The 26512-nt window shown below is 40.3% G+C and overlaps 1 protein-coding gene across 1 annotated transcript; it reads left to right on the forward strand.

Annotated features, from left to right (window-relative positions):
• The first annotated feature begins 901 nt into the window (after positions 1-901).
• CHRNA1 (cholinergic receptor nicotinic alpha 1 subunit) lies at positions 902-25928 on the forward strand. The gene is made up of 9 exons (XM_020990832.2): positions 902-1094; positions 8234-8379; positions 8511-8555; positions 9422-9531; positions 11408-11603; positions 12532-12769; positions 22211-22434; positions 25036-25275; positions 25625-25928. The coding sequence occupies exons 1-9, from the start codon at positions 1052-1054 to the stop codon at positions 25754-25756; spliced, it is 1374 nt and encodes a 457-aa protein (XP_020846491.1). The 5' UTR covers positions 902-1051; the 3' UTR covers positions 25757-25928.
• The last annotated feature ends 584 nt before the right edge of the window (positions 25929-26512 follow it).

Below are 26512 nucleotides of genomic sequence, written 5' to 3' on the forward strand. Positions count from 1 at the left end.
AGCTAAGTTGGCTGAGGAAACAAGTATGATTTGAGTCACATCTTGCTCTCCCATGCTGGGACACCACTGTGGAGTTTGGGGTTTGATTTGGTGTGACCTTTAGCAAAAACCGCCTCTTCTACAAAGCTGGTTTTTATGGGCCCCTGGAGTGGCTGTTCAAAATCTATCTTTCTGTATGCTGTAATACTTACCCTGTGGGCAGGCCATTATCTGGAGCAAATTACTTCCTTGTACCATGTGCTGTTATTCAAGTGAAACTCTAAAGTGTAATTATAAGGGCAAAGTATCCCAGCAGTTGTTCCACAATGTCCTTGCCCACTCCACCCCCATCCCTTCTCCTGCTCACCCTGGCATCAGGGACACCAGACACTGGGAAGTTTCCCTAAGTCTTAAAGCTTACTCAGTAATTGCCACAGAAGAGTATTTTACCAAATCCCTGATTCTGCTTGGGGCTGAGAATGGTGTTGGAGAAGGAGGTGGCCCATAAAGTGAGCCCTGTGGCTGCTTTGTCAATTGGTGTTTTCATTTCACACAAATCAGGAGATTTGTCAGAGGTCACATAATCAAGAAAGGGAAGCACTGGGATCTGAAACCCAATTCATTCATAGTCTTTCCACTCCACCATGGTATATTTCTTATGCTTCTCAAATGTAAATTAGAGGGGCGCCTGTCCCAAAGAAATTTATGCCAGGGATTTACAAAATGATTCACTTATTTTGAAGACTTTGCTAAATAGCCAGCTTCCCAATGCTTCTAAAACAGGATTCGTTTTACAAAATTGAGGGTAGACTGAACTTTTCAGGGAGGGAAAAATGACTTTTTTGTGTGTGTACAGCAGGAAAAACCTGCACAGACTGAGCAAGTCTCTGCACACATGGGGCTGCCAGAGGTCTCAGCTGTTACTGTTGGGAACAGGTGGTATGAATCAATATCTCTGCACACTCACTTCCTAAGCCCTCCAGGAAGAAGCAGCAAAGCCAACTGGAACCCAGAGGGTCCTTTAGTCTCTGCCTCCTAAAGGCTGACAGACCCTACAGGGAGCACCCAGCCCATGGAGTCCACTCCTGCCCTCCTGCTTCTCTGTCTCTGCTCAGGTAAGTGTGGGAGGGCAGCTTTTCCCTTTGGGTTGCATTGCAGCTTATGGGGGAGTCTTCAGGAGCTCTGGACCAGTGTCTCTTTCCCTCTAACAAAATACAGAAAGTTCAATTCTCCAGGCCAGAAGCTAGCCTGGTAATTCCTCCCCAGCATTCACTTGACCATTTTCTGGCTAAACAATGCTTGTCTCTGTTACATAATTAAAAAAGTGGAATGATACAAGATTAAAAGATGTGGAATCCTGTCTCTCCTCAAACAATCTCCCTCTTCATCCCTTTGACTTTTGATTTCCCTGATTATCAATATTTATTAGCCAAGCCTCAACCCAACTGAATGACCTCTTCAAGTACTTGAGTCTTTTAGGCTCTTGTATATTTTTATTTCCCTAAACAATATATTTTTTAACAAGCCCTTTTATTTACTCTTGGGGAATCTGGATAAGGTAGAGAGACTGATTGACAGATGCATGTGCTTGAGAGATCTATTAATAATTCTAATTAAACTTTCCCTATAAAGATGAAATATGCAATACTAAAGCTCTACCTACTAAATAACACCCCCCCCCCCCCCAAAAAATATATATATATTCTGCTCACTTTTCCAGGATATTATATGCATCAAGGATTAAGTTTGAATTGAAACTATAAAACCTTGTATAGCCCTTGACCCACATTCAGCTCTGGAATGTACCACAGCATAGCAGCTGAAACAGTATGCTAAATCCTGAACTTCCGGTCAAGGGAAACAAGAGATGTTTGTTGAGTCCTTAATATAAAATTTATTGTAGATGTCACCTTATCTTATCCTTTCCAATGTTTCTTTGGCAAATGTAGGCCATTTTGGTGAAAAAGTACATAGTACCTCATTTTTTCAATAGCAAAAGACAGAAGTGGGGGAGGTGTCCTGAACTAAGATGAGTGAGACCATAGGAAGTCCAAAATTGATCCAGCTAAATCTGGGTCACGTGGGATGTGTTTTTACTCTTCATATGATACAGCTTCCTGCTTTGGGAAGGAAAAAACTTTCTAGATCTCTAGAATCCTGAGGGCATGTCCTAAATTCTATGGCCAAGTATAAAAAATGCTGAAGTATATGAAAAATATTTAGAGATGCTGGCAGAATCAAATTTGCCCAGAAGAGAATTCACATGGGTAGTGCTCAAGCAAAGATAGTCTATACTTGGCTTCGGAATGTGGTCAGAAGCACAAAGGGACACTCCAAGTCAGATAAATACAGAGTCAGGAACATATTCAGTCTATCCAGTTCAATTCAATTTGATTTAACAAGCATTTTTAAGTACCTACTCTGTGCCAGACATTGTGCTAGGCTATGGGGTACAAGGACAAAATCAAAACAGTCCCTGTCAAGCCAACAAACATTTATTCAGCACCTACTATGCACCAAGCACCTACTGTGTGCCTACATTGTGCCAAGCATTGTCCCCAAGGAATTTACATTCTGCTGAAAGGGAAGATAGTCACAGATAAAAAGAACACGTATAAAAAGATATTTCAGGGGAGTGTCACACTAACAATTAAGGGAATTAGGAAAGATCTCTTGTAGGAAATGATCTTTGAGTTGATCCTTGAAGAAAGATGAGGATCCCAAAAGGGCACAGAGGAGAAAGGGCATTCTCATCAGAGGGGACAGTGTGGACAGAGGTGGAGAGGCAGGAAATTGAATGTTGTGTTAAGAAACAGGAAGTGGGATAGTTTGGCTGGAATGGAACATGGCAGGGAGGGGGGCAGGAGGAGGGTGGAGGGCAGTAATGTGTAATCAACCTGGAGAGATAGATAGACTGGGGGCACATTGTCAAACACGAGTGTCAGAAAAAAGGTCATGGGCATTCACTTAAGCACATAGTGACCTATCAACAGTAAATGATGCTTTTTCCCTAACCTCCTCCCCATATTATTATATAGGCTGCATATTAGATCAGTAGGAGCATTTGCTCAGATTCATGGCTGCATACCCCATTCTAGAACCCTTCATAGGCAAAATCCCATCCATATTCAGGAAGGCTTGTTCCTATATTGCTTTAACATACAACATCATATTGATCTTGTTCTATTTATAGGACACCGTTGACTCCAATGACTTCAGAGTACTGTATTTTATCCTTGTCTGATTTTGGAGGGGGTGACCATTATTTTTTCAAGAAAAAGGCAAATGAACCTATGACTTAATGTCTCAGACCAAGGAACTGGGATTGGAAATAGAATCCTTAAGTCTTGGCCCCTTTCCTGGCCTTCTAGGCTGCCATGTAGACTGAGGTCCCCCAGAGTCATCTACCCTACTTCCAGCCATTAACAATACTGCTTATAAATAGACTTTGTAAGTCATAGATTTGTCACCAGAAAGTCCTGCAGAGGTCACCTAGTCCTTCCCTCATTTTACATGTTAGAAAACCTAAGCCCAGAGTACTTAACTGTTTGCTACCCCATATCCAATCTCTTGTTGGCTTATCATTTCTATCTTCACAAAAATCCCCTTCTCTCGAATCACACAGTGGCCGTCCTGGTGAGGACCCTCATCATCCCATGCCTGTCCTTTTCCAATAGCCTTTAAATTGGTCTCCGTGCCTCAAGTCTCTCCCCACTTCAATCCATCCGCCACTCAGCTACCAAAGTGAATTTCCTAAAACCTAAGACTTATCATGTCACCTTTCCCCAATCCTTACCCAATGGCTCCCTTTTAGGATAAAATACACAATCCTCTGTTGAACATTCAAAGCCCTTCTCTACCTGGTTCCTTCCTACTATTCCAATCTTCTTACACCTAACTCCCTTCTATATACTCAGTGACCCAACCACCCTGGCCTACTTGGTCTCCCTCATACAGGGCACCCATCTCCCAAATCTGTGTTTTTCATCGACTGTCTTCCATGACTAGAAAGTTCTCCCTCCTCTCCTCTATCTCAGTTTCCCTGGCTTCCTTAAAGACTCAACTAAAATCCCATCTTCTCCAGAAGCCTGTCCTTTCCTCCCCCCAATTCTAGTGCTTTTCCTTTCTGAATGTACCTTACACTTGCACTGTATACACCTCATATGTACATAGTCATTCATATCTTCTCTCACCTATTAGAATGTGAGAATCTTGAGGGCAGGGGGGAATATTTTTGCCCTTCTTTGAATCCCCATCACTTAGCACAGGGCCTGGCATGTAGTAAGCACTTAATAAATGCTTCTCTATACTACTAACTCAACCAGGAACAATTATAGTTATAAACATATGTTGCCACATGTTGTAGATTTGTAGCTGGAAAGACTGACCAACTGACTGCAACGATGAGCAGTAGAAACAAAGACTTTTAGAAATCCGACCTCCCCTGCTGAAAAGAATGAGGAGAATTTTAATACTTCTAATTAGCATCTATGCAAGTGTGGGCTCTTCAGAAATTCACATCTGGAATACTGGCCGCAAAAGAACAGGATGTACCTGCAGATCGTTAGGGAAGAAACTTTAGGAGAGGAAGAGGGGGACGTGAAGATTGTTACAGGACTATTCTTTGCCCTGATTGCAGAATTCCACTTCCTCCCCCCATTTATTAAAGATAAGTAGTCACTTTAAAAAACCCATGCAGCCAGGAAGCAACAGCAGAGCTCCAGCGGCCTCTTCAAACACCACTCCTGGCAACCCGAAGAGCTGGCACAAATGCTTAGCAGGCCTTGCCAGTCCTCTCCCATGGCTCCGGGGCCTGCAGAGCCAGTAAACTAAGGAGAAGGGTGCATTGCTTCATTCTTTCTGTTCTGAAAAGACTTGTAAAAAGTAAGGACTGTGGAACTCCCCAATAAACTCTCCTTCAAAGTCCCGCTGAAATCAGGCAGTTGGGCAAGCAGAACATGCAAAAGCTCTTCACATTTCACGGTGGGAGGCATTTTTCATATCCCTAGAGCCTTGGAGACTAGCAAGCTTATGAACAAAGATGAAGACACAGGCTTAACGCTAGGGAATTGTGCCCAAACACAGAATTTTGGCCTTTTTCTGAAAATAGAGCAAGTGCCAATTTTTACTTGTATAAAAATGGAGAGGCACTCAGAAATGGCCCAAGGGGAAGCAGGACAGTGGAATTGGGCCTGGAGTCAAGAAGACCTGAGTTCAAGTCCAGCCTCTGATACTCAAGACACTTAACCTTCATTTTCCTCACTTTACTTATCTATAAAATGGGAATAATAATAACATCTACCTTGCAGGGTTGTTGTGAGGATCAAATGAGATACCATTTGTAAGAGTGCTTAACATAGGGCCTGGTACATAGTAAGTGCTTTATAAATGTTAGCTATTATTACACTCATGAAGCAGTGCACCACTGTATTTAGTTACATAGCAAAAAAAAAAAAAAAGACCAGCAAGGAGCGAGCGGATAGTGCTTCCATCCACACAGCCAGTATTCCAGATGTGAAAGGAGCCCAACTCCTTTCCCTAGAGCAGAATTATTAGCCCTGTGGCACAAGACAGTATACATGCATGCAACTATCTCAGTTCTCCATGTTCTGAAGAAGCAATGGTTTTAGTCAGTCAGTGCAAAGATAAGGGAGACATGACAAGACACAAAGGACAATAGGCTAAAGAGAAAAGTAGAGGCTCAAAAAGCAAGAGAATCGAGTTAAAAAATAATTTCAACATGTTTCAGAAAGCAGATATCTGTCCCAGATGGTGCAGACATTCTCTGTCCTAATGCAAATAATCTTTCAAGGATCTGTTGAGTGCCCAGGTTCAGTCTTCTAAATTAGAAGGACATTTGCTTTTGCAGACAAACCAAGGCCTTGGTAAAAAAAAAAAAAGATATGCCCATTTTTCTATTAAAAAATAACAATTGGAATTTATATGTTGCTCTAAGGTTTGCAAAGCACTTTACTTACATTATACCTTCTGAGCAATTTTTATCTCCATTTTACAGACAAGGATACACTGGCACTTGTATATGTGATCCTGAATATTAGAGTGTTGGCTTTTTCAAGACTAACCAAGACAAAGCTATAAGACTAATTGTACTCTAATAAAGTCCTTTGTCACCATTTATGCTTCTAAAAGGAATTCTGGAACCCATGCCAATAAGGCACATATGTATTAGCTTTCATTATAATGACCAATATTGGGGTATCTTCTATTAAGGGAATTTTGCTTTCTGTGAGAGAGCAACCTCTAGCAAGCTCCTATTTTGGTGCCTTTCCAAGGCACAGGGGTGATTCTTGGACCTCACAGACTCTTCCGGTAGAGCACAAGCTCTGATAGTTCCTACCACTCTGGAAAGGCTTTAGATCTGCATCTTGCAACATAAAATATGTCATCTGTGGACTAACCTAGAGGAAAATAGACTCTCTTTACTGAAAAGTTGGTGACTTCAGGATGAAATTGTTCAGTCAAAATATCTCTGAGAACATGGAGGTTTACCTTGGTAGAGGCCATAATCCATGAGTTTGAAATGACGGAATTAACATCGAGGCAATATTCAAGGTTTCACAATCTCTTAAGAGCTTCTTCCTCTCCCCTCCTACTCATTTCACATCTCTCAGCTGCCTTCACCCACCATTTCCTCCTTCACCCTGGTCCCACATGAAGAGGTAGCCCTTCTACAGACAAGTAGATAAACCTTTCTGCACGCACATGTGACCCCATTATATCCCATCTTCTCCAGAAGATTGTCCTCTCTGTTCTCCCCATTCTTACTGATCTTCAATCTCTCCTTGTCCACTGCTGTCTCAGTGGACACTCAGGTCTCTCCTATTCTTAAAAAATTCTCCCTTAATCTATCCATCTCTGCTAGTTACGATCATATGCCTTTGTTTTGTGGCTGCCTTCCTTGAGAAAGCCATCTGGTATTGCTACCTCTACTTCTTTCTTTCCTCTTTCTCTTAACTGTCTACAATATGTGTTCTGACCTCATCATTTTATTGAAATTGCTCACTCCAAAGTTACCGGTGGTATCTTAATTGACAAATTGAATGGCCTTTTCTCAATCCTCATCTTTCTTGACCTCTCTGCAACTTTTGACACTATCAGTCACCCTCTTCTCCTTGACACTTTCTTCTCTCTAGGTTTTTGAGACATTGCTCTCTCCTGGTTCTCCTCCTACATGTCTGACCACTCCTCCTCCATCTCTTTTGCTGGATATTTATCCAGATTGTATCTGCCTACCATGGGTATCCCCCAAGGATACCTCTATACTATTTCACTTGGTGATCTCTTCATTCCCCATAGATTCAATTATCATTTCTATGCAGATGATTCTCAGATATCTTTGCTTCTCTCCTGACCTGTAGTCTTACATCTTCAAGTGCCTATGAAATATTTCCAATTGCCTATTAAATATCTCATGTTGGATATCTTATAGAGATCTTAAACTCAGTATGTCCAAATATAATTAATTTTTCTCCCAAATGCTCCCCTCTTCCAAACTTCCCTATTACTTTTGAGGGGACAACTATCCTCCCAGCCTCACAACCTAAGTGTCAGCCTAGACTCCCCAATGCTAGTAACTTGCTTCAGTATATATAAGATTATATTTAAATATTATATTTTAATAAAATAATCATTTAAAAATCATTTGTAAGATGATATTTTCTTTATATTTAATAACATACGAATATCTTTTTATATACATATACTGATTTTTATAGTTAGTAAACAGTTATTTGCATATTTACTCCCCCATTAGATTGTGAGCTCTTTGAGGGCAGGGGTGGGTTTCGATTATTGTTTTGTTTTGTTTTGCTGCTCTCTCTATCCCCAGAGCTCAGCACAGTGTCTGGCACAGTAAGCATTTAATAAATGCTTTTTATTTGACTGGTTTAGTTAAAGAATAATGAGACTGATTTCCATTTTTGTTCCTAGGAATCAGTATTATTATTGTTTATCATCAACATCCTGCCCATTAGGAAGCCAGTTCTGTTTGACTCTCTCATTAAGGAATGTCACCTGCCCAAAAGACAAATGTTAAATTCCTACACAACTTTCTGCCGCCTGGGAAGTGACTACCCCAGCAGCTGTGTTCAGAGAGTTTAAGGCAGTAAATAGCCCCATTGTGGATCACTTTAGCAATGCTAGCATGCCATTCCATTAATCGGCTACACATCAGTTATCCATGTTGGTACAGTGGTCAGGAGGAATCTGACAGTGTGTCTTTTGCTTTCTGCAGCCAATCTCGTCCTGGGCTCTGAACATGAAACCCGTCTGGTTGCAAAATTATTTGAAAACTACAACAGTGTGGTGAGACCAGTGGAAGACCACCGGCAAGCAGTGGAGGTCACTGTGGGTCTGCAGCTTATTCAGCTCATCAATGTGGTATGAGGCCTCGATAACAGAAGCACTTACACATGTTTTGAACATATCTTCAGAACTGGTTCATCCCCTCTTCTTCCTCTTTACCCTGCCCATTTTCCCTCCTAAAATAATAGCTATTCCTTCTTTTCTAGGATGAAGTAAATCAAATTGTAACCACCAATGTTCGTCTGAAGCAGGTAATCCAGAAAGAATGTGTGTCATTCAGTCCAGCAAATTCCCTTGGGCTCAAATAAAGTCAATTTGGTAAAAAAAAAGAATCAGTTGTAAGAAAAGTAGGAATTTGGGCCCATACTTTTATGTTACCTATTTTCATCACTAGGTGATGAGTTTTTCCTCTGACCTCTACATAGATACAGTAGCCTTGGAGCTGCTGCTACATCTTCTCTGGACCAATACTTCAAATTTTAATTATTCTTTAAGCCTGTAAAGGTGAGTTTGTGTTTTCAATATGAGATTTAATTGCTGAGTTGGATAGCTCTTATGGATCCTCTTGTGATATAGTATTTTAGGAGTCTAAGAATTCTTTTGATTTCTAGCCCAGAAACATCAAGCTCCTCTCTGGCTTTCTTGGGACTGACAACTCCCCCCATCTCTAAGTTAGGCTCCACTAACTGAAATTATCCTGGCTCAATAATAGGCCATATTAAAGAAACTCCTGGGAAAATGATTCCCTGTCCTCTCTCAAGTGACCAGTTTGGGTTTTCCAAAGGGCCTTTATTCATAGGAAGTGTCTACCTTCTTCACACCTATGCTTTTATGTCATCATATGTTATTTAAGTTCACTGCTCATTGATATTGGGTTTATCTTCAGGACCTGCCATGTCTTCAACATGTCACCCAATATTCTTTTCATAATGCTGTTTGCTTGAAGAGAAAATTCAGTTGATAGTCATTCTAGGTTCTTAAAAATTCTTATTCAAACTCATTCGTACAGAAGCACAGTGTCTGAATGAAAAGTGGCCATCCATAGCTCTTGTCAACATTAGATTCATTTGTACTACTGTGAACAGTGTTTCAACTGGCTAAATTTCTTCTTCTTTAGCAATGGATAGATTACAATTTAAAATGGAATCCTGAAGATTATGGTGGCTTGAAAAAAATTCACATTCCATCTGAAAATATCTGGCGCCCAGACCTTGTTCTCTATAACAAGTAAGCAAAATGGACAGAACAGAGATTGTTCTGTGGAATCACAAAACAAAGCCAAAATGCAAAGTCTGCATTTGGCTTTGCACCTGCTAGACTGCTCGGCAATGTTAACATTAAATAAATCTTAAAAAGAAAGGATGAAGTTACCATGCTGGTTGCCATATGGTACATCGTGTTATGAATAGTAACCCTGATTGGAGCCAAATTAAATCAGGGCTGGAGGGTGGGGGACATTTAATCCCTAAGAGCTACTGACGAGTATATGGCAAATGTCCAAGGAACCCAAGCTCTATATATTTGAGTTCCTTGGAATTAAACGTCCTTTCTACCAAATAGGTCTGAACCAGGGTTGTTATTCATCACAGTCTACACGTCATCCCAAGACACTTAGTGCTGTTGATTGCAAAGGATGCCTGAGTTAAGCATCCATTCTGCTCCAAACGATGGACTTCATGTTGTGAAATGATAATGTGATTCTAGACATTCAGATATAATGACACATTCATTATCATACGCCCTTCATTTGTCACAAGATGCTCATTTCAGAGAACATCCCCTATAGTCTGGAGTATTCAATGTCGGGCTCAAGGATTTAGAGTCTGCCATTATACTACAAAGGACTGGGGAAGAGTAGGCTGTGTATTATAGCATGCCTACCAGGGAAAGTGGTAAGTGCTATTGAATGAAAAGATACCCTTTGAAGCAGCCATTCCCCAGTTCTAACTTTCTACCATATATTTGCTTATTATCCCTAGATTCCAAGCTCAGCCAAATTACCTAATCATTTGTGTAACCTTTGGGGACAAATATGCTGATAGAGCAGGAGTATTTTAGGCAAAGTTCTTTTTTCAGTAATAGTCAGAAAGAAGCAATTAAAATCCCATGGTGTTTTTGACAAGCTCTATAAACTAACTCAGGGAAAATACAGAGAGGAGGAAATACTGATATTTATTCAAGGAAAGGTAAGTTCAGGAAGGTACAAAAGTGAGCTCCACTCAGAGGTGACTAGCATTTCCAAGAACAAATAAGAGTGAGAGGTCTACGTAGAAAATATTAGAATCTTTTGACTTGTGAGCATGGAATTTGGGAGACAGACAAGAATATATCATTAAATAATTCCTATTCAGGACAACAACAACAACAACAACAATGAAAACCAACAGTTATATAGTGTTTAAGATTTTCAGAGTGATACATGAATATATACTTATATACAAATTCATTTAATGCTCACAACCACACCATGAGATAGGTACTAGAATTATCTTCATCTTACAGATGAGGACATTGAGACTAACAGAAATTAAGTGACTTGCCCAGGGTCACACAACACTAAGTTTCTAAACCAGGATTTGTACTCAAATCTTCTTGACACCAAGTCCAAATACTATCTCTTGAGCAACTTCACGCATAGCTCATCTATTCTAATTCATATAACTTCTGAAAGGAATCCAAGAAAGAGATTTAAGGACAGCAAACTTTTTGAGAACCTGTGTTTTTTTAGCATACATTTTATCTTAAAAGCTCCTGGGCCTGATGAAATCACATCATTTCACAGCAAGCACTCCACCATTTGGAGCACAATGGATATTTAACTTAGGCATCTTTTGCAAATTAAATTTCTTGTCTTGTTCTAGCCAGTTCTTGATTATCTATGTGAAATGGACAAAGGGAAGTTCAGAGGTAAATGTTAATGAGCAGAACAGGGGTGGGAGTGGGAAATGACCAAAATTTCCAAAGCATAAGGAAAAGGAAAGGGCCACAGCCTGAATAAATTAGTTGACTATCCCAGCCATTCACACACTGAAACTTAATTTTTAAGAAAATTGTTTGCTCATTTCCAACCTTTATTCCTTTTTTTTCGCCTTCTTGTTCCTAGTGCCAACGGTGACTTTGCCATTGTCAAGTTCACCAAAGTTCTCTTGGACTACACTGGACACATCACATGGACACCTCCAGCCATCTTTAAAAGCTACTGTGAAATCATAGTTACCCATTTTCCCTTTGACGAGCAGAACTGCAGCATGAAACTGGGCACATGGACCTATGATGGCTCAGTGGTTGCCATTTACCCGGTAAGTAGTGTTTGCAACTAGCAAGATCAGAAGCAGGGGCTGGGGGAACAATATGCCGTGTTTGTTTCCTTTAGCCATTTCTTCTCTGTCCTCTACCCTATCCCAGCCCCTCCCACATCAGCTCTGATTTACTATAAAGCCTTGATACAGGAACCTGGAGGTGTTCTCATCAACCTTTATGCTTAACTCCCTGGCTCAGAGAACTCTGTATTTGTCTCCAGCTACAGAAATCAGTGGCTGGGTGGTCATTAGATCATCCTCCTCGCTTATTCCTCCAGCAATGGTACTTTGCACAAACAACATTCAGAGTGGATCTCTAAGATCATAAGTGCTAAAGACCATCCAAGTTTAGCAAGTGCCTTGGATTATTATTTTTAATGCCCAAATAGAGCATTATGGGTAGGCTCCGCTGGTTACGTCTACACTGACACAGGATAGAAAGCTTTGTCTGCTAGTTTATAATCTCACTCAACCATGACTGTTGTTAAAAAAAAAAAAAGATTGCACTGATTTTGCATCTGACAACCCAGTTTCAAGTTCTGGCCTCTAACATTTTCTAGATATGTGACCCTGGGAAAGCCATTTAATCTCTCCAAACTTCAGGTTCCTCATCCATAAAGTACTTATACAGAATAACACCCATAGTGCCTACTTCACAGGGTTGTTGTCATGAAAGCACTTTGTAAGCCTTAAATTATTATATAAAATGTGAGCTGCTATTATGAGAAGCCTGAGACCCAAAGAAATTGAGTGACTTGCCTTGAGTTACAAGGCTAATGAGTGCCAGAGCCAGGAATGAAACCTAGGGATGGCTGGCCAAGCCAATGCTTCTTCCAGTGAGCCATACTGCCTCACCACTGGCTGGGATGTCCTGTCTTAATTCATAGTTGTTTTGTTGAGATTTCCTATTTCCTTTGTGCCTTCCCAGGAAAATGACCGACCTGACCTGAGCAACTTCATGGAGAGTGGAGAATGGGTGATTAAGGAATCAAGGGGCTGGAAGCATTGGGTTTTTTATGCCTGTTGCCCTGACACTCCCTACTTGGATATCACTTATCATTTTGTTATGCAGCGTCTGCCTCTCTACTTCATTGTAAATGTCATTATTCCCTGCCTCCTCTTCTCCTTCCTCACTGGCCTGGTATTCTACCTGCCTACAGATTCAGGTAGGTACATCTGCTGAGTTTATTTCTGAGTATGCTAATTGGTCTCCCGCTGGTATTTCGGGAGAGAGTGACCAAGAGTCATTTACTGTGCTATATGCCTAAGAATACTGTTCCCTACCTTCCAGTGCTAACAAAGAAAGATAGGTAGGTAGGCACAAATTTTCATTCCCTCAAAAAGCATTAGAGCTTATTGCAAACAAAGACAGCATTGTTAAGGACAGACATTAAGAAGATGCAGACAAATGGCATGCTTATCAAATATGGAAAAAGACAGGAAGCCAAGAGGGATGGCTAATGTATTAGATGACAGAATTGGTATCCAAATAGATCTTGACAGGCTGAGACAATGTGCTGAATCTAATATGCCAAAACTTAATAGGGATAAATAGAAAATATAGCATTTGGTTCAAAGTCAACAGTTTAAGTACGAGATGGGGAAAGACATGCTCTTTCCAGTTCATGTGAATAGGACCCATGGGCTTTAATGAACAGCAAGTTTATATGTCAGTGGTGTTACAAGATAGTAAAACAAAACAAAACAAAACAAAAAAACTAATGTGATCTTAGCCTGACAAAAACAAGCAAAGAATCCAGAAAGAGGAAGGCAGTCCTACATTCTGACCTGGTCAGATGAAAAGAGTATTAGTATCTCAAGTCACTAAATTCTAGAAAGGACATCACTGTCAGTACTCTTACATCCTCATCCCAGCTTTGTCCCTGCTGTGGGTCACCTGCCTTCTCTTCCACCTATTTTCCTTCCTTCTACTCTCTTCTCTCAATCTACCCCCTTCCCTTTTCTTCAAACTGCTCAAGGCAGTCCAGTGAGTGACAGGAAGAGGTGAAATGGAGACAGTTGGCAGCAGAGACTGTATAGGACAGAGAAAGAAAATCCCACACTTGAAAAAAAATTGGTCTTTTTAAAGTGACGTTTTCATTCTACTCTTCTCATCCCAGGCTACTTGGTTGTATCTGTTAGCCAACTCTCCCATCACTCAACTCCTCTGAAAAGTCTCTCTAAAAATGCCCCCACTAATCTACAGCTCCATTGTCTCACCACACATCCTGGAAAAGAGCCCTGATAGATCTATTTGCAAGAGCTAACATTCCTGCCTTTTATAGCTGAGACAAATAAACCCACATATTCCCTAGCGCCAGTTCTTTCAGGAATCAAGCCAGAAAGATATTCCATGGGGCAGCAGCACCCCTTAGGGTAGAAAATGTGTGTGTGTGTGTGTGTGTGTGTGTGGTGTGTGTATACCAGACCACTCATGACTTATCAACAATTTATAACAAAGGAAAGATAAACATTTTTAAAAGGTAGTTTTTATGAAAAAAGAACTTCAAAGAAAGGGCACTAGGAGAATATATATATATATATGTATATATGTATATATGTAAATGTATACACATATTCACACACATATATGTAAAATATATGTATGTATACACATATTTGTACATGTGTGTGTCAAATATAGAATTCCTTATAGAAATAATGTTGTCATATGGATTTATGTTCCTAATTGAAGGCCTGATAGCCAATTTTCCCCCAAAATAATCAGATATGCCATATTTAATCAACTATTTTAACCAGTTATAAGTGGTATGTACTCATTCTTCATGGCATTGAGATTATGTGTGTGTGTGTGTGTGTGTGAGTGTATGTCTGTGTGTGTATCAGTTCAACAACAACCAATCACTTTAAGGTTTACAGAGCTTTTCCTCACAGTAAGCCTGTTAGATCAGGAGTTCAAATATTACTACAAATAAGGAAACAGAGAGTTTACACAGTCCAGTAGTACCAGTGCTACTATCTATAAAAATAATAATTATTTACATTTATATAGAACTTAAAATTAAGTCCTACTTAATTTAAGAACTACTGGAATATTACTGTCTTTAACAATAATAATTTATTGATATATAGGACTTAAATGAAGTCCTGCTTAGTTTAAATACTATTGTCTGCAATAAAATAGTGACTTAAGTTTACATAGGACTTAAAATTACTTAAGTACTACCAGAGTAATAATAACAATAACACATTTATATAGAACTTAAAATTAAATCCTACTCTTTTTAAGTACTACTGTATACAATAATACCATGTATATAGGGCTTTAAGATTTAGAAAGTGCTTCGCATTATATTATCTCATAAGCCTCATGACAAACCTGATGACGTCATTTCTGCAGGTATTATGGTCTTCATTTTACTATTGAGGAAACTGAGGCTCAGAGAGGTTGAGGCACTTGCCTCAGTCATGTAGCCATTATGTATTATAGGGAGGATTTGAACTCAATACACATTTTTTATTCTACTTATTTGAGATTCCTGCCTAATTTGAACTGCAAAAAGACAGAAGATAAAAGCACACTTCCATTGAAGTCATGGAATAAAACAGACTTCTTTGAGAAGATTTTGACAGGCATCTTCAAAGAGAATTTTAGAGTCATTTCTGAGTGCCTGGTGCTTGTCTGCTTTGCCACCCTCCTCTTGTTGCAAATGTCCCTGTGGCAAAGACAGCATTCCATGTTGTATTTCTAAAAAGTAGGAGGCAACATAGTATGTACATCCTGTTTACAACTAAGTGAAAACATATGTGCGCACATTAACAAAATTTGGAAGAAAACTGGCATGACAGGCGGCCCAGGATCACGTAGCACCCACTGTAGTTCCATCGTGTCATAGGGGTGATGCCGCATGAATGTCACAGTAATGGTGATCTCGTGATCAGCACTGACTACCTCAAGCCAAAGCCTGGGGAGGCCAGGAGGAGGGGGATGGGGAGGTGTGAGTCTCCCCTAGACCAGACAGTTCAGCTCCCTGAGATTCCTATATTCTTCCAACTCAGGTGCATCTCAGACAAGTAAGCCCCTTCCTTTCCCTGTCCTATTCTGGCAGGCTCTGGTCCCTTTTTTTTAAGAAGGCATTTCGAGACAATAGGACATCCAGTCTTGTGGAATGAGGGACCTTCTCTCTTTAAGAAGCATGCCTTGGAGTTCTGCCAACCCCACCTACTTTCTGAACACTCCAGAGCCAGTAGGAAACAGGGAGAGAAAAATGTCAAGAACTTGACTAAAAACATGAGGTGGAAATTTCCAAGAATGTGGGCTAGAGTTTCAATATAAAGCAATCAAAGGCAACTGGATTAGAAGCAAGCCAGTCACTTGAGAGAGCTAACAACAATAACAGAGCGTGTGTGTGTGTGTGTGTGTGTGTGTGTGTGTGTGTGTGTGTGTGTGTCTGGGGGGGGCAGTATAAGAGCTCAAGTAATCACTAGAGGCAGCTAGGTGGTGCAGTGGATACCGTTCTGGGCCTGGAGTTAGGAAGATCCTGGGTTCAAATCTGACCTCCGACACTTACTAGCTGTGTGACCGCGGCTGAGTCATTTACCCCTGTTTGCCTCAGTTTCTTCATCTATAAAATGAACTGGAGAAGGAAATGGTAAACCACTCCAGTATCTCTGCAAAGAAAACCCCATATGGGGTCAGGAAGAGTCAGAGATGACTGAAAAACAACTCGATGACAACAACACACCTGCTAGCTGCAAAAGGAGCTCCCGCAGGAGCAGAAGCAAGCAGGTCAAAGAAGAAGGCAGAGAGGGGGCTCATCATACATGGTATTAATTCTCCCTGCTTTACAGATGGGGAAATTGAGGCAGACGGAGGTTAAGTCACAGGGCCAGTTTCACCTCAGGTCTCACTGACTCCAAATGCAATGCTCTAACCACTGGGCAATCTCGTTGTATCAGGCCTTAGTCAGGATGTTCTTCCCATTAACCATCAACAGATACAAGCACTCCCAAAGCCTATATTCAAAGCCATTCTAGCATCATAGGAACTGCTAGAGCTTACTGTCCATTGACAACAACTTTGAGAACCCCAGGACCATCTCCAGTCATCATGAGGCTTTATATTATATCATATTATATTATATTATATTATATTATATTATATTATATTATATTATATTATATTATATTATATTATATTATATTATATTATATTATATTATATTACATATTACATTATATTACATTATATTACATTATATTACATTATATTACATTATATTACATTATATTACATTATATTACATTATATTACATTATATTACATTATATTATATTATATTATATTATATTATATTATATTATATTATATTATATTATATTATATTATATTATATTATATTATGGCTTTATTTATGCTTCACTGAAGTAAAATTATGTGTGTGTGTGTGTGTATAAGATACACAGAGACATCTACGTATGTGTATATACATGCACACGTAGGAGGCAGCTAGGTAACACAGTACTGGACCTGAATTCAGGGACACCTGAGTTCAAATCCCCCCTTAGCTCTTTATTAGCTGTGTGTCCCTAAGAAAGTTGCTTAAATTCTCTTGAGTTTTTTTTCCTCATCTGTAAAATGGGCATAACTGCAACAACTAGTATTTATATGGTGCTGTCAGGTTCTCAAAGTGCTTTACAAACGTCATCTCATGTTGTCCTGGGAGGTATTATATTATCTGTCCATGTACCACCTAGATGCCTCTAATATTAGAACTCACCTCACAGGGTCATTGCTAGGATCAAATAAGGCAATTATGAAAAACACTTTGCAAACATTAAAGAGCTACATAAATGCTACATGTTATTATTGTTGCTATTATTTTCAATAGATAAATGCAGTATGGTCATACCACTGTCAAAAAGCCCAAATTTGTTTGCACTCACAAGGGAAGGAGAGTCAGGTCTATTTAGTATTTACTTGAAGGGGATACCACCTGGGAATCCTGGAGGCTATAAGCTTAAAAGAGAGGCAATATCCTTAGGCATTAAAGAGATTAAAGATTAAATATCTTTGGCATCAAGAAGATCCGGGTTCAAATTCTGCTTCTTCCCCATACTGGTCCACTGACCTTGGGCACTTCAGTTTACATCTCAACGCCCCCAGAAAACTCTCTTGGACTATTGTTGTCGTTGTTTGTCCTTCGTTCTCAAAGAGGACCAATGACATCACGAGGGTATAAAACAGGTACCAATCTGTGCTGGTAGAAAGGAGTTTCTTCACTGGAACTTCTCTGCACCAATGAAATTATAGGTCTGCTCCAAATGCATATCTACTGGAGTCAATTTGGTGGTGTTTCTGCTATACTCAAGAATGCAATCTGTTTTCTCAGAGTTGGCTAGGCAGCACTGCCTGTCTTAAGTGCCACAAGGAATGAGAGAAGGAGCTATGGTTTCACCGGCTTGGGGAACTCCTAGTATGGGAACTCCCTCCACCAACACAGGTGGCAATCAGTCTACGACTCGATAGAAAAGTCTTAAGAGTGTCACCTGAGACATACAGAGGTGATTTGTCCAGGGTAACACAGCTTGTAATTAGCATGGGAAGGATTCAAAGCCAGTTCTTTCTGACTCCAAGCCCACCAATCTATCTAGTACACCAGATTGCCTCTATCATAATTAATAGTATGGTATGCATTAAATATAATGCAATCATAACCACATAATGACCATCAGTACAAGGGTGTAAATTGTAGAATACCACCAGGGCAGGTCACTGGAAGTCAAGAAGAGCCTAGATTTATTTCGCCATCTGTGCACCTCCTGCGAGGAGGGCAGGCTAGGAAAAAGTGTTGCGGACAAAGTAGATTAGGTAAGCTCCTTTCCAAAACTGGCACTCACATAGACCTCATTTCATAAAGGCATGAAAAAACAATCTCATTCCATAATTCCCTTGTTGTCTTATGTCTTTGAAAGCTATACACGTTTGTAGTTCATGGGATCAGCCAAGCAAGAGTGTCATTCAAAGCTTAAAGCTGGGCAGCTGAGTACAGTGCTTATCAGCAACTTGTCATTAAAAAGCTTTCCCTGGCATTATCCAGGAACAGCAGTCTATGAGCTCAGGTAATTACTATAGGCACACATCTGCTAGCTGCAAAAGCCCCTAGGAACAGGGGAATAAAATGTTTCTAAGGAAGCAAGCAGGTCAAAGAAAAAAGCAGGCAGGGTGGTTGTCTAATTAATTGTATGCCAGTGAAGGGCACCAGACAGGGAAGAGAAGAAAGCAAAGAGTTTGCAAAAAAACACAAGGAGCCCAAGGAGCCCAGGGGAAAGGTCCCCACCAACTAGTGGATGATCATCTTTCTGATCGCCCACTAAGCATGAGTATCCCCCAGTGCACTATCCTGGGCCCTCTTCTCCTCTGTCTTTTGGCAACTTATCAACATCCAAGGTTCCAATGATCGTTTCTGTGCCAATGACTCCTTATCTATACATCCAACCCTAAATTTCCTCAATTAGATAAACATTTGTGAAGTACCTAATAGGTGAAAGATACTGTATTGCGTGCTGAGGATAGGAAGACAAAAATGAAACAGTGCCTGCTCTCAAGAAGCTTACATTCTACAAACCTCTCCAGAACTAAGTTTCCTCACCTGTAAAATGACAGGGTTGGACTGGATGACCTCTCAGGGCCCTGCTAGCCCCAGATCCTGTGATCTTATATCCTTCATTTTTTTTTAGGCAATTGAGGTTAAGTGACTTGCCCAGGGTCACACAACTAGTAAGTGTCAAGTGTCTCATCTGAGGTCACATTTGAACTCAGATCCTTCTGACTCCAGGGCTGATGCTCTATCCACTGCACCACCTAGCTGCCTTCTATGATCTTATGAACCTATGATACCAAGAGTTTACAACACGTATCCTCCTCCCAATCCCACATTAACCACTGACAATTGGATACCCCCATCTGGGTGTCCCCAGCATCTCAAACTCAGCATATTCATAATTGAACTCATTATTTTCCTTCCCCCTAAACCCACTTCTCTTCCAAACTTTCCTATTTCTGTTGAGAGTGACCATCATCTTTTCGGTCATTCATATTCATAATCTCAGAGTCATCCTTGATTTTTTTCTCTTCCTCACCCTTACATTCAGTCAAATGCCTCCAAAACATCTTACAAATTGATCCTTACTTGTATGGATACCTAGTTCAGGCCTTTATCCTCTCCCGCCTGGACTGCTGTAGCCTCCCCCTTGTCCTCCCTGCTTCTAGTTTCTCTCTTCTTTAATCCAATATGTGGAGACATAGCTGCTAAAAGACATAGATCTGATTATGCCATTACCTTGTTCAAAAATCTTGAGTAGTTCCCTCTTCCTTCTAGAACAAAAACCCAAACCCCTCAGCTTGGTATTTAAAGCTCTCCACAACCTAGCTGCCACCTTCCTTTCCAGATTAATATCCTATGCCTCTCCTTCACATGCTCTATATTTCACCCAAACTGTTGGAGTTACTAGCTGTTCTCTAGACTTGACGCTCCATTTCCCATTTCTGTTCTCATAGGCTATCCATTCCCCATGGCTAGAATGTACTCCCTCCTGAGTTTGGAATCTCTAGCTTCCTTGAGGCCCAGCTTAAAAGCCTTTCCTAATCCCCATGATGACTAGTACTGTCTTCTTCCTGTAAATATATACATTTACTTATCTGTGTAGATGGTATGTTCTCCCCACCATTCCAGTAAGATGTAAATTTCTTGATGGCAGGAACTTATATTTCTGTTTTGTTTTGTTTTGTTTTATCCCCAACCATCAATACAACGCCTAAGCTATGGTAGACATTTTATAAATGTTTGAAGAGAATTGATCATCTCTGTAGCCTTTTCATTTTTCTAGGTGGCAAAGTGGATAGCACAATAGACCTGGAATCAGGAAGATCTAAATTAAAATCCTGTCTCAGATACCTCCTAGCTGCATGACCCTGGATCAGTCACTTAACCTCTGTTTGCCTCAGTTTCTCCAATTGTAAGATGAGGATAATAATAGCGCCTGCCTCACAGGGTGATTTTGAGGATCAAATATTTGTAATTTGTGAGATAGTATTTGTTAAGTGCTTAGCACAGTGTCTGGCACATAGCAGGGGCTATATGTAATGATTATATCCTTCCTCTTCCCCTGAAATTTCATTTCATCCCTGGCCTCTGTGCTGATATTGCCAACTCAAGACAATGAGAGAAAACTACATGCTTGGGAATGGCGGTATATGGGATTTTTTAAAAAAGGGAAAAGGAAGTATATGGGATGAAAAAGAAAAAAACTTTTTTTTTAACCTATGAAAAACTCAAGATACATGGAGTTATGGGAAGACAAAACCCTCTAAGGTAGAAGAGAATGTTTTTTTAAAAGTCTCTTTTTGAAAATCGTTTCAAAGGTCAAAAGACCTCCATTTGTCCAGTATATAATTGTAGAAATGCCTGTCATGGAAGGGTGAGACTCTATAGATAATGAGATCCTTTCTACCTCTCAAATTGGGTAATTCTTTGATATCAGAAGCTCTGCTAGAAAACAAGGAAACATATTATTCAGGGATAGAGGAAGAGGAGGCCTTTTTGGCATGGCCAAATCATCATTTTGTCAAGTGGAGTGCTCCCTAATCAAAAGAGTTATGATACTAACACACAAGCATGCAGGACTTCCCATAAAACATTACATAGATTGTTATCCCTATTTCATAGATGAGGAAACTGAGGCTCAGAGAAGCTAAATAATTTGCCTAGGGTCTTAGTAAATGTCCAGTTCCCTTTCCACCTGTCTGAATTTTTTCCAAATGTCCAGTTCCTGACTCCAAGTCCTGTTCCCTTAGATCTGCTGTTCCTGTCCATCTGAGGGATGGAAGAAATAGAATCAATGTGACTGTTTGGTTTAAGAGGCCTAATACTAGATTTGTTCTACATTCAACACCTTGATTTGCCCCCCTCCGCCTTTGTAGAGGATAAAATTATTTTCGTAGGTGAAGTTAGCATGCTAGCAAACTTTACAGTATCGTCTTGGTAGTTGAGGGAAAGTTCCACAAAAGAGAATATTTGGGGGCCAGTAGGCTGAGGATCATCTCTGCAAAATTTTCCTTGGAGGCCCAGAACTTCAATGTATATCTCTTACTATAGTCCAAATGAGCAGATTAAATCATCTTTTTTTATTATACTATGTTATGGAAATGCTCGTTTTATTCTACAATTATTTTTTTTTAAATGAGCAGGTTAATTCACCTAAAACCAAATGGCCTAAAGCAAGGATAGGGAAGGCCACATGTGGCCCACTAGGGGCTCAAATGCAGCCCTTTGACTGAATCTAAATTTCACAGAACAAATCCTCTTAATAAAAGGATTTATTCTGTGAGACTTGGACTCGATCAAAAGGCTGCACCCAAGGACCTAGAAGGCCCCGTGCGGCCTCAAAGCCACAGGTTCCCCACCCCTGGCCTAAGCTAATAATTTGGTGAATTGCCTAGACTCAACAGTCTCACCGAGTTTTTCGTTGCATGTAACAAAATCACCAGAGCATCTGTGAAATCCCACCCTGAATGAGCTCCTTCTTAGGCTCATCACTACTTAACCTTCTGGTTCAGTGTCTCTCTTTCATTTTTTTTCCTTCAGGAGAAAAGATGACTCTCAGTATTTCCGTCTTACTTTCTTTGACTGTGTTCCTCCTGGTTATTGTGGAACTGATTCCCTCCACCTCCAGCGCAGTGCCCTTAATAGGCAAATACATGTTGTTCACCATGGTTTTTGTCATTGCATCAATCATCATCACAGTGATAGTCATCAACACTCATCACCGCTCCCCAAGTACTCATGTCATGCCTGAATGGGTGAGGAAGGTGAGTGGGGCGAAGGGTCTTCAGCCCTGATGGACATCTGTAAGTCCGGCATAACCCATCAAAGCTGATAGAATTCTGATGTTAAGGAATCAAAAATCTTTCTCAGCATATCTTTGTGGGAGCTTTCTTTCACTTCTTTCTCAACATGAATAAAACATGTAATATAGATCTCAGAGGGATAGAAAACATGAATTGAACATCCCACCCCAAATACAACCTCAAAGAGTCCTTCTGATCAGGGAGAATGATTAAACATCCCTTCTCCTCCTACTCATAAGGTGTGAGATTTTGAAATAACTTTTTACTTTCATCTTCTTTGTGGAAACCAATGCTTTTCTGCTGGAGGGACCACCTATTGAGAGATATAAATCAGGCCTGGGATTGAGGCTGGAAGTAGACGGAATCTCCCTATGAAAATACAAGGCAGAGGTCTGCAGGGATCAGGATGGTGACAAGAAGACGGGGGCCATCAGAGAATGGTCCTATAGTGGAGACTTCGTAATAGAAGACATTCAAATATGTGAATTAGGCATATAGGGAGTTTGAAAAGAGTGAATCATTTTAACGTGTAGATATTTGATAGATTTTATTGATATCTTTTATTTCTGCATTGCCTACACTTCCCCCTGTATCCCTTCCACTTCCCATGTCATGTAGATTTAACAAATGTAGAAGAGTCAAATGAGATCATCTGCATAAAGCACTTTGCCAACCTTAAGGCACTATATGAGGGTCACCTATTATTATTGTTGACATATAGTGTTTACAGCACTAAGGAGGAATCATGGAGTGGTGGATAGATAGGCTAATGGTGTCAAACTCAAAAACAGAAACAGAGACCATTAAACCATCCTCGTGGGCTGCATATCAACTTAGAAAATCACATGCTAACATTATCGATGTTGTATTGTATTTTTATTTATTTCTTAAATATTTCCCAATATTTATTAGGAAATAAATATTTCCCAATAATAATCACCTGTGAAATCCTACACTGAATCAACTCCTGGGCTATGATCTGGAGTGTTGCAGGCTGCAACGTTGCTATGGGCAGCGTGTTTGATATCTCTGATCCAGATAGTCAGACTTGGAGTCAAGAGGATCTAAATACAAGTCCCTTCCCTACCACATGCTAGCTCTACGACCGTGGACAAATCACTTAGCCTGTCAGGGCTCTGAGCAACTCTTCCAGAATGTGAGGGATCAAAAGGGGACGGCCTTGAATTGGTAAAGAGAGTTTCTCACCCAAGAGTTCCCAAAACTGTTCGACATGGGCCTCGTCCCTATCCATCCATGTTGGACCAGACCTGTGATTTCACTGGTGCAGGAAACATCCAATAAAGAGAAACCTTCTACCAATGCTGGTAGGAACCCACTCTGCAATTGTCTTAGAGGCTCCCCAAGAGCGTTAAGAGGTTATGCAACCGGCTCAGCACCACCTAGCCAGGCCACACTAGGGGAGAGTGCTGAACCCAGGTCATCCTGGCTCCAACTCTAGCCACTGCTGCACAAGGCCTCTTTGAGTCTGTGTGCACTGTATTTCAATAATAACGACAATAATAAAAGCTGACATTTATACAGTGCCCTAAGGTGTGCAAAGAATTTTATATACATTACCTCACTGGATTGTTCTACACTGTCTGCTGGGGCTGTATGACACCTTTTCTTCAAAGAGACTAAAGCACTTCTGGTGCCAAACCTTGCTGCTCATTTTATAACGGAAGTAAGAGAAAGAACAGAATAAGGAGTGAGTAGAGAGTACCAAAGAATACATTGGGGAGAAGGTTCAAGGGACCAGGAAACAGCCTAAGCAAATCCAAGTCCCTGCAGGCTGCTACAGTATCCTGGGGAGGGCATTGAGAGTTTTTAGGATACCCTAGGGCATCGCCACAGGCTAGACCTGCAGTCTAGACCAGTGATTCCTCCAAGACTTCATTGTTTCTATACCCACCCTTAACATTCCATTCAGTACCAGAGGACCCTGGGGACTCAGGAAATAGGAGCAACTTCTCTTGAAGAAATATATATTCACACCACATTCAGGTGATATTTCATCTTGTGTGGAGTTTGTGGGTAATATTTACCTCACTGATGCTTTTCCTGCATTGCCTCTTTTGAGGGGCCATTAGCTTACACAGCAACAGACTGGAGGTGGAATTTACCTTGCTTTCCTTGTCTTAGAAACATCTGTATTATACAAGATGGGGAAAATATAAATCAGAATCTTTTAAAGAAGAAATTAAAGACAGTGCTAAAAATCTAAGCATCCCAGGGTTTTCTGAGAAAACCACGCAGGAATCCAAATGAATGATGTCTTTTTTTATGTCACAGGAAGGGATTTTGTTGGAGCTGGAGTGCCAGGGTCTTAAAATACCCCTCAGAAGATCCACACAGCACTTTTTCTCAATAAAAAGAAATGGGAGAAACCCAGTGGAAGTCTGAGTTAGCAGTCCAGCGTGCAGAACAGGGTCCCTCCAGTGGCAAACATATTACATTACAGAACATCATTGTTAACTGTGACATTCTGTTCATCCCCAGAGTCATTTCAGAGGGGTCATTTCTGATACAATCTTTTGAAGTAGAATATTTTTCCCTTTTTAGGTTTTCATCCACACAATCCCAAATGTCATGTTCTTTTCAACAATGAAACGACCATCCAGAGAAAAACAGGAAAAGAAGATTTTTACAGAAGACATTGACATTTCCGAGATTTCTGGGAAACCGGGACCCCAAACCATGGCCTTCCATTCTCCACTCATCAAACATCCTGATGTGAAGAGTGCCATTGAGGGAGTCAAATATATTGCAGAAACCATGAAATCAGAGCAAGAATCCAATAACGTAAGCACTATAGTTTGAGAGTTTAAAAAGTGATTTAATTATACTTGTGGATGGATACATTAGATTTGGTGGACAGGTTGGCTTTCAGGAATGAACAAGGAAAATTTTGATCACATTTTCACATTGTGTGAGCTCAGAAAGTCTTAAAAATCATCCATTTGTAAACAAGGAACAATAATTGTTGTCAGCCAATAATTGTTAAGTGCTTTGAAGTCTCTAAAAAAAAAGAAGAAAGAAAGAGCTTTGTAGAAACATTAAATGACACCAAGTCTGCTAAACCATTGACCATAGGAAGGCCAGTGATTCTTTTAAAGACATTCTATTCTAACACCTTCTGCCTCCATTGTAGGCTGCCGAGGAATGGAAGTTTGTGGCAATGGTGATGGATCATATTCTCCTTGGTGTGTTCATGCTGGTGTGTATTATTGGAACGCTGGCTGTGTTTGCTGGCCGTCTCATTGAGTTAAATCAGCAAGGATGAATATGAAAGCTGATCTCCTCTAGCAAAGAGGGAGGAGGAGATGGAAGAAGAAGAGAAATGACCTAATTTCGTATACTCCCACTTACCTAATATTTCATTTATTTTAATTCCCACTGTACCCAAACAGGAAAGTAAAATTTTTTCAATAAATGTACCTGGATCTCAAAAAGAAGTCCACAATTCCACTTGGCATACTGAAGTTGCCTGCCAAAGATGGCCATTTAGAGTTTAAACACACACACACACACACACACACACACACACACACACACACACACCCCAAAGTTGGGGGATGGGAGAGGACTTTGCTTGTGACATTAACCAAAAAGCCAGTCTCCATTTTGCTGTCAGGGTCCTCACTTGTGTAAATCAACATTTATATAAACATTTGTAGAAAACATTTGATTTACATAAGTGAATTGATGGTAGAAGGCTATGAAGAAAACCTTTTCTGGAATGGTTCAAGAATAGTTATGGAAGACCAAAGCAAATGAAGTCCACAATTTCCAAACCTTCCTTTGGTTTGGTTCCTCTGGTTCTAAATTCCCCGTACTCTCCCATGGTTCCATAATACACCACACTGCCTCAGATAAGTGAATTTGGTTCAACAAACTTTATTAAAGTGCCTACTAAGAACCAGTAGAGTCAGTGTAGTAAAATGGATAGAGATGTAGCCTTAGAGTCAGCACAATTTGGGTTCAAATTCCATCTTCGACACATTCTGACTTTGGTCAAGCCACTTAAATACTAACTACC

This window comes from Phascolarctos cinereus, unplaced genomic scaffold (assembly GCF_003287225.1).
Source record: "Phascolarctos cinereus isolate Bilbo 61053 unplaced genomic scaffold, phaCin_HiC Scaffold_726;HRSCAF=1367, whole genome shotgun sequence".
Taxonomy (NCBI): domain Eukaryota; kingdom Metazoa; phylum Chordata; class Mammalia; order Diprotodontia; family Phascolarctidae; genus Phascolarctos; species Phascolarctos cinereus.

Excerpts from the sequence above, each read along its gene's own strand:
- CHRNA1 (XM_020990832.2), top strand. The coding sequence starts at position 1,052 with ATGGAGTCCACTCCTGCCCTCCTGCTTCTCTGTCTCTGCTCAG. Across the intron at positions 8,380-8,510 it reads TTATTCAGCTCATCAATGTG|GATGAAGTAAATCAAATTGT; the intron begins GTATGAGGCCTC and ends CTTCTTTTCTAG. Across the intron at positions 25,276-25,624 it reads CAGAGCAAGAATCCAATAAC|GCTGCCGAGGAATGGAAGTT; the intron begins GTAAGCACTATA and ends CCTCCATTGTAG.